Consider the following 9,288-nt stretch of genomic DNA (forward strand, 5'->3'; position numbering starts at 1 on the left):
AGAAGCATGCTGCAAATTGGAAACAAAACGGAACTGAAATCTTGTGCATATTAAAAGCGAATGCATGAGAGGTATGAAAGTGAGTGCGGATGTTAAAGCGCCAAAAGGGAAAACTATCACTTAAGGCAGTAGTGTAAGGGACACTGCATTTGTCTCCCATGCACACCCCACCCATCCAAAACTCCCCCCCACCTCTGCATGCACGAGCACAGGGAAATATACTAAAACGTGCAGCACATTCCCCCCTGCTCTTGCAGACACAGTCCCTGCTCTCTCTCTTCCTCCAGCCCCCATGGCTGAGGTCTGGCTCCAGCCCGCACCAGGGGAGTGCAGGGGGAGGCGGGCAGGTACAGCCATGCCTGGCTGAGGGAGGGGAGGCCTGTCGGGCCAAGGCAGCTCCTGTGCCACAGGCTCCCTAGAGCAGGGCATTCCCCACCCGCTGCCATGGGCTCTCCTGCCCCGCCTGCCCAGGTTGCTACATGCTGGGGAGGCAGTGGCCGTGCCCTATATAAGAGCCCGAGGGAGCCAGCCCAGTCGTGCCAGGGTGGTTAGCCAGGACTGGTGTGGCATGGAGGCGGAGGAGGCCACAGAGGTGGCGGTGAAGGCAGCACTGCGGACCCCCAAGTGCTCCCGCTGCCGTAACCACGGCTTCGTGGTGCCGGTGAAGGGCCATGCCGGCCACTGCCGCTGGAAGCTCTGCCTGTGTGACAAGTGCGCCCTCATCACTGAGCGCCAGAAGATCATGGCGGCCCAGAAGGCCCTGAGGCAGCAGGTGCCCGACCCCCCCGCTGGGGCAGACGCAGGGCCTGCTCCCCCGGGCGAAGGCCCTGGGGTGGCCGCCGGGGTGGCCAGTGCCCCTGAGCAGAGCGGCCATGAGGGGATGAAGGGCACCCAGCCCACCGGCAGCAACAGCAAAGGCATGGCGTGCAGGGGGCCGCCACTGCCGCCGCCTCCCAGTGGCCCTGCCTTCTGGGACTACGGTAAGAGCCTGTCCCCAAAGCCTCTTCTCCTGTCCTGCCATCTTTCTTTCTGCGTTCATCTCCCTCTTCCCCCCATCAAACACTGCCACTTGTGCAGTTGCACCTGCCCAATTCCTCAGGCTCTAGCTTCCCAGAGAGCCATTCCTCCTGTCTCTCCCTCTTTCCTTCCTCAGTGGACACAGGTACCCAACTTACATGTTGAATGTGCAACCCTGCATTTATTTTCCCTTTTTCAGGGTTTGCAACGCGGGTCATTTTATGATAGCACTGTAAAAGAAAGAGACCTTTAGCTTTAATTCCTGTAGCAAAGACTGAACTTGGCTGGGATGACTGGGTGTAAAAGTGCATTTGGTATTTAAGAGCAGAGGATAGATTTTGCAGGTGGAACAGTTGTATGGTCTGTCACCTCTTAAATTGCTTCCTTTAATAGAGTCTTTCATGTGACTTGTCTAGTTTATTACTATTTATTACAGTAACTTCATACTATTACTATTTACTATAGTAATTTTACGGAAATCCCTACTGACTGCAGTAGTCATTAGTCTGAGCCTCTGGAGAGTTGGCAGCCTGCAAGACAAATGCTGCTTGGAGAAGCCCAGAGCAAAGAGTCATTTCAGACATTTCAGTCATTTCAGACAAGTTCCCACCTTATCTGTCAATAACTGTTCCCCCTTTTTTTTAGGTTTGTTTCCTAAGAAAATTATGCTTATGATGACACTAGCTGTACATGTGCCTGTCAGTCCTTCCCTTAATAACGTTTTTAACCTGCTGACTAATTTAAAAAAATGTTAGGGACAAATAGTATAATTCTAGTACTCCAGAAGTTGACCTACTCTTGAAGAAAATTCTTCCACTTATCTACCAACAGGAGGATGTGCAGACAAGAAAGACCCTATTCATATTCAAATAACCACTCTCTTTTTTTTAAGACTTCAGAGAGGCCATATAAGATTCCAGATGCAAGTTAAAAAACAAAGGAAGTAACTGATTCGTGGATCTGAAATTGCTTGTGTATGTCCCTTAAAATTGAGTCTCTAAATTAACTTAAGAAGTGACAGATAGGACTAAAGTTAGAACTATAATTTCTGTAGATTTTTGTTTTAAGTTCTGCTAGAGTTACAAGTCTTAAGGTAGGTTGTTTTGCTGTTGCTGATGTACTGAAAGAATAAGATTCTGCAGCCAGTGCTTTACTAAGGACTAGCTTCACAATGCGCAAGGCAGAAAAGAATGCAGATCATTCTGCCTTACAGTATCATCTGCTGCACCTTTCCTTAGTTCCTTAAAAAATCACAAAATAAATTCATGAGGAGCTAAGCATGACCAAAGGGCCAGATTCTCCTGCTTGAGAGTGGAATTTGGTCCTGCAGCTATTTCTACTGAACTCCATAGAATTGCATGGATACTTTTATTTGTTCTTTTCTCATTGTTTCCTAGCTCGCCCTGCTTTTCCTCCAGAATACATGGTCAGCCCAGAATACCTGGAGAGAGAACCTCCGAAAGTCTACCCTGGGTGTTCTGGGGTATATCCTTACCACCCATTTCCCATGGGATTTGCCATCAATCAGTCAAGCTGTAGAGGCGCACCATCACCTCCAGGGATATCACTTCAGAGAGGTTTCCGACACATTCCTAACAACTATGGGCCAGGGAATGCAGCTTCTGTGTCAGTAAGTAGTGGTCTTTTAATTACCTCTGGAAATACTGCTGTCTTTATTTTTAGCTGCCTTCTTGCTGTTAAAGTACCCATGAAAAGTTACCCCGCTTACCAGTTACTTCACAGCATTTTGATATATTATGCTGGAAAACATTAGCAAATGGTGATGTTAATAGTCTGACCTGAACCCAGAAGAGCAAAGCCATGCACTTGCAAGGGGCCAGATTTTGGGAAGCGTTTGGGGGCTTAGACGTCCTGCTAACATCTGCAACAGCCTTCTGGAATGATGGCAGTTGGACACTTAATATGGTCATGTTGTGCCAGCGTAGATGGCACAGAACGCACATTGGGAAGTTCCTCCATGCAGGACAAATCTAGTGGGGAGGGAGAGTGTCAGGGCTTGGCCAAGGCACCACAGCTGCAGAGAAGAATGGGGGAAAATCAGTTTCCACAAGGAAGCGAATCAGCATGGTCGGATATTTCTGTTTCGAGGCATTTGGTTTCTCAAAAACAGTGGAAAATTGTTGTGGTTAACAAAAGTTTCAGATGAAGAACGATGATTAGCATCATAGGGCCCACACCTTCATTCCACACAGACATGGTAATAAACAAGATGCTAAATTGCCTGTCAGTTGTAATGGTGTGTGTGGGCACTTCCAGTTCCTTTCAGTGCTGTCAGTCATGTTGGTTTAAACTGGTGGTGTCCAGGTTTTGTACCACAGTTGGGCACATTATCAGATTTCCAGCTGCCATGCGCCATTCTGTCTGCATTAAGTACAATTCATCAGTTCACGTTAATGTAGAGTGATCTGCCTCAAGACTACTAGATTTATTATTATGCTTGCATAGAAATTCCCTGTCACATTTTAGGGGTTATTGAGAAAGAGGGTGGCTAGCAGCAGTCTGAGTCCTGGTGGGCTGGATATGCACAGGTTGGGAAATGCCTTGTCTAGACCATCACTGTATGCAGTTTTGAACTTAATTTTTACCTGTCCTGAAACAGATGGAAAGATCTCATACAAGCTCTATCTGTACCGGGGTGCATGGCCAGATCCAAGAGAGAAATGCTCCTGTTTCTCTGATGCTAGTGTTTCTGAGGGATGGAAATCTCTCCTTGCACATGGGATGAGTTTTATCATGCTCTAACAGGTCTGGTGATCACAGAAGACGAGGGCTGTGGGGCACCCTGTGGTGCACACCAGCCCCTCAGTGTAGGGTAGAGCCACTCACTTCGCTGTGCTCAGGGGAGAATCCATAACTAGCAGGGAGGTGGTGGCAAGGAGCATTTTCCTGAGTTGCCTCTCTGTTGAATGAAGACTTCCAGACTTGTTCAGTGGCAAGTGCACCAGATCAGTGGTGAAGGTGAGCTGCGTCTGGTTTAAAGCAACTGCTTTAATGAGATACCAGAACAGAAGATGAGGACTTAGAAGGTCAGTTTCAGGTGAGATATGGTCTGAGAAGCTGCTACTTCTCAGTTTCAGCGTGTTACACTATGCACAGGCTTTGTACATGCCAACAGGTGCACAGACGTGGCAGCATGTGGCCACAAAATGGACAAAAAATGTAATATTCACAGGTAAAAATTGAAACAGAAATTGTTTGATGCTGCAGATGTGTCCTGGAGAGAGTCTTTAGATGGAAGATGCTTTGCTTCATGTGTTTCCACAGATTCCAGATGGAGGTGGAGATTTCCATCAAGGATACTACACTCCTCTGCCTCAGTTCATCCCACCAAGTTTTCTGCCAGGGATTCATTACATTCCACCTCCCCTTTCACTGAATGTGTTGGCTGAAACGACCAAGGAAGCACATGGTAAGGAAGTATGAGATGAGTCCTGGGAGATTCAGTTTTAACCTGGTTTCAATACCTAACTACAGAGGTGGAAGCCTCAAGAGACCCTGATTCTAGCTAGTTTTCAGGGTTTCAGAGATCACTGTGATGGAGCCAGGACTGAGATCCTGAAGTCCCAGGACAGATTGCCAGCCTGTACAGCTCCAGGCAGGGCTGACTTAGGGAAAGCAGCCTGACATGCTTGGGCTTTCCAGCTGACAAGCACCTCAATCTCACGCAGATGTTGGAGGCCCCAGGACTCAGAGCCATTCCAGAATACAATCTGCTGATGTTCTCAAAATGAAAATATTTTTTCTAAATAGCTAGTTTGTGGGACTTATTTTAAAAATGATTTGGCTCTGTTGCAATTTAGACAAAATGTTAAAAAAAATGCAGACTAACACTTAGCATGAACAATATGGAATTTCTTACTCATCTGAAAATCCTACATTTTAATTGCTGTAAATGAAAGATTGAATCTTCAAAATCTCAAGTTGTTTTATTGAATCTCACAGGATTTTAAATTTCTGGCATAGGTTAAATCTTTGTTCTCCTCTCTTTTGGGTCTCTTTCATGTATTGTGCCTACATGTGGATATATTTGTGATTATATTTGCAGAGTTTTCATTTGGCTGCAGCTGGCTGTGACCACAAGAGGGTAGAGCTGCTCAGAGAATTAACCGCTCGCACTGGATGAGTGAACAGCCAGTTTTATTTTAAATTCCTTTCGAAAATGCAGATAAATAAATACAACTTTATTTCTCTTCTCGAACACGAGAATAAAAAAATTGTTAATCTGACTGTTTATGAAACAGATTACAATAATCACCCAGTGAAAAATCAAATCTCTTGTGTAAGAGGGAGGAGAAATAGAGGAGTGTAATTATCTCATTTGAATTGCAAAGATGTTGATGGTGGTTATGTGGGACAAAATATAAGTTGGGGTTTTTTTGGCCTGGTTTCTCGACAACATAAGGCTTGTGCAGTCTCATTTTCTGTTAATGTCAGTCCTCTCATAACTTTTCAACCCATTAGTTATTTTCAGCCAAACATATCTGTTGTGATCACAGGCCTACACAATATTGATCTGCAAGGGAAACAGATGCCTCCCACAAAATGGTTTGTTTGCAGCCTTGTCGTGGTGTTTGGCTGGCTGTCAGCTTGCACTCAATTCCTGACTGACGTGTATGTACCTTGGCCAACAACCAAGCACCTGCCAGTCAGCCCAGCAGTGGGCACATATCTTCAGAGCAGTCAGAGCATATCTGCTTCTTGTCTGGCTGGAAAGCCAAAGAAAAGTAAGCAGGAGATGTGGTGGACAAGGGGAATATGAAGAATATGGCGGGGGGTGGGGTGGGGTGGGGTGTGTACAGACATCGTAGAAATGTAAAGTTATTTTAAGATACTAACAAAGGCATTACGACTATAATGCCTAGTGTGTAGGAGATACTGGTGTGCTGGTGGTGAAATAATATGGGCTGAGTTTGAGGGGAAGAGAGGAAACTGAGGGCTGGCTGGCAGGCAAACCAGAAAGTGTATGTGAGGGTTAATGGGTTTTGTGATTTGGAGGGGACAAAAGATCTGGGGGATACTGCAGTGGCAGAGAACCTGTAGGGAGCTGTAGCTATTCTGTTGGAGTATGTGGGAATGGGAAGGAACTGGGAGTAGCAGGCAAACATGGGGGACATGGAGGGAAGTAGTGGTATTGCGTGAGGAAAACAGAGAAAATCCAGTCCTGTATTGGCAGAGTGAAGTTGTATTGGCCAAACAATCATGAAAACAGGCAACTGGATAGAGAAGGGAGGTCATGAGAGCACCCCCCAGAGAGCAAAATGCCATCTAATGACCTCAGCCCTTATTACACACTAGGGAAATCACAACCTGGGCACAAAGCCATAGGAAACAATGCATCATGCATTGTGCTGCTCAGAGAACAATCCCGTTTTCTTAGTACTATGGAGAAAGTACAAATTAATTCCACTATGTAGCATTTGTGCTCCAGGATATGTAGGAATTTGCAACTGTGACCCAGTGACAGGGGGATACTTCTGCATGAGGTCATATACAAAACAGCCTGCCAGCAGAAGATGCAGATGTAGAGGGAAGCTACAGTGAAACTAATAACTTTGATTCTGGTATTCAAGATGCTTGAAAAAAGAGAAAAGCTGTAACATTTAGTGCATAGGGATGTGTTAGAATTGCATCATGTCTTTTTTCCCAAGAAAGGAACTGACTCAAACCTGCAGTCAGACTTGGGAACATCCTTCCTCCAGAGAGACCTCCAGAATTGAAGTGAAATGGGCTTTCTGGCAAAACTGTTGCAGGAAAATAGATGTAGAAAACTCTAGCAGGGGACAACTGGTGAGAAGAAATGTCTGTGATCTCTGCCCTGAAGGGAATCTGAGATGAAGACAAATAAAAAAAAATCCTAAGTCCTGTCTGAAAAAGATTTTCCAAGGCTAGAAGCTGCTGCCAGAAAGGTTTGAGTCAATAGTTGACTGCAGTTGTATGACTGAGGCCAGTTAGGTTTACAGTGGTGACGTGAAGTATAGGCCATGTTGTTACACAATTTCATGCAGTATTGACTAGTAATGTTATGGAGATTTGACAAAATAAACACAAGGTATGTCCAGTAAAACAGCCAGTACAGCATCTGAGGATAGAGACTGATTGCAGATTGTTGGCTTTCTAAAAGAGCAAGCCACAGAAAAACAAACAAAACCCCAAGTCGCCTTTGAGGAAATGAGGGAGCTTTTCATGCGAATTGGCAAGTAAATACTTTATAAAATGAAAACCCCTAGTTGGATTTGATGAAGGGATTATTTAGTCTGTCAAGGCCTTTGAGAATTCACAGGAGTGTTAAAAAGGCATGGCATAGATTCACTGCGGTTAAGTGGGCAAGAGTCTGCCTCATACTTCTATTCCAGTACAGCTCCAACACTTGCCATCGTGAAGCACTCCTGCTACATTTCTTTAAGCATGGCTGAAACAATCAACTGCTGTCTGAAGTGCAGTATCTCAGTTTGGAGAGCTGCAGCTCTTGATGTCAAGCACCTTTGAATTAGCTGGGTTGAAAAACAAACTGGATTGACAAAGTCATTTTGCATTGAGAATTTACCTCTGGAAATGTGATTGATACCAGGTGTAATGCAAACTGAAATACAGGGTTTGGGGCTTTTGGCTTGTTTGTTTGTGTTTAACTCTGACCTTTTTCTATTCTTCATTTTTATTTCAGCTACTGAAACTGACAGTCAGGATTCAGGGGTGGTTCGTGAACCTGGCCAGCCATCTTCTTCCCCAGAAGAAACAAGCAGAGACCAATCTGTATATTCTAAACAGTAAATGGGCTGGAAAAGAGCTGAGTAGCAGGCAGTGCTATTTTCATTTCTGAGGAGAGTGTTAGTTAATATGAGGGTAGAGTGACACTTAGTCACTCAGCAGTCACAACAGCTAGAAGAAGGGGATTAGTCCCCTGCCTCACTTCATGATCATGTTAGAGCTACCAGGCTCACAGCTCTGCCTCCCTAGCACTGTAAAGCCCTTGTTCCTAAGAGGTTTTCCAGAGCCATGGTAAATCCCTTCCCCCTTAAGCAGGTGGAAGCAGCAAATGATTATGACTCTGAATTTGTTTCCTTTGCTGAGGTTAGATGGCTCCCTGACTTTGGAGTGAGGTCTCCGAGCCATGTATATTTTGTAGCCTTCTCATGTTCATGACAGTAGTCAAAAATGTGTTGTTTGTGTATCAATTTGCTGTAAAGGAAACCTGGTCTGAATATTATGGAAGAGTTAAGTGATGTGGAGCCTGAAGACTGAGTGAGGGAGGATGGGAAGACATTCTGGGTTGCTGATTTACTTGGCTGCCTAAGAACATGATTCACTGGTTTCAGCAGGGTAAGAGAACAGTAGGTGCTTGTCAGGAAGGGCATGGGAGGAATTTGCCAAAAGGTCTGATAACAGGCTGAAATCCAGTGCCTCCGCATTGTTTTCTGGGTGAACTGCCTTTAAGGCACCTTCCATTCAGGTTGGGGACAGACTGATTTGGAATCACTTTGTGTCACACAGGCTTCAGGATTTTGAATGTCCTTGATGGTTTATACATAATTCCAATGTTGTTTAACTTGGTACAGCTGAAATGAAACAGTACTATTTGTTTCCAAAGGACTCATGTAGACAGCTTTAGACGTGTATTGGAAGTGTGCTGTGGCATATCAAAGGTGTGGAGAGATTGCCTAGGAAACTAGGACAAAACACCATTTAGAATAATAATTAGTCAAATGCATACATATTATAATTTTCAATGATAATGTTTAATTAAAAATGAAAGGTACATTCCTGTACTGTTTTGCCTAGAGAAATTGGTTTTGTATTAAGTGGATCAGTTGTTAACGTTTGAATAATTTGGGAGGGGGACTTTTGTATAATTAAAAAAGATATATTAAATTGTTGGTATGGTTTTGATGATTTGAGGCTTGCATTAGCTACATGTACTTTTTCTAGCCAAAAGTCGGATGTCGCCCTGAACAGCTCTGTGTAACAAACTTGTCTGGAGAGAGATTTAGGCTTCAATATTTTTCTTCTACAACTTTTGACTGGTGCTGTAGAGGTGAGCGCAGTAAAATAAACATTCTTCTTTTCTGCGACTTGTACTAACAATCCCTTGCTCAATGCGAGATGTAAAGAAATTATACTAAGCTGATTTTTTTTTTTAATGTAGTAGATGATCTGTTGGAATGCTTTCCAGCACACAGGGTTTTGGGGCAAAAGTGAAAGTGGCAAACTTAGAACTGCCACAAGGAAAAACTGAAACCCACATGTATCTATAGC

At 44.5% G+C, this 9,288-nt stretch overlaps 1 protein-coding gene across 1 annotated transcript; it reads left to right on the forward strand.

The window, feature by feature from the left end:
• Positions 1–568: 568 nt before the first annotated feature.
• DMRTB1 (DMRT like family B with proline rich C-terminal 1) lies at positions 569–7,806 on the forward strand. Its single transcript, XM_075509285.1, has 4 exons — positions 569–980; positions 2,415–2,647; positions 4,303–4,447; positions 7,700–7,806. The coding sequence occupies exons 1-4, from the start codon at positions 569–571 to the stop codon at positions 7,804–7,806; spliced, it is 897 nt and encodes a 298-aa protein (XP_075365400.1).
• The last annotated feature ends 1,482 nt before the right edge of the window (positions 7,807–9,288 follow it).

The sequence above is a fragment of the Mycteria americana genome, chromosome 7 (genome assembly GCF_035582795.1).
Source record: "Mycteria americana isolate JAX WOST 10 ecotype Jacksonville Zoo and Gardens chromosome 7, USCA_MyAme_1.0, whole genome shotgun sequence".
Lineage (NCBI taxonomy): Eukaryota > Metazoa > Chordata > Aves > Ciconiiformes > Ciconiidae > Mycteria > Mycteria americana.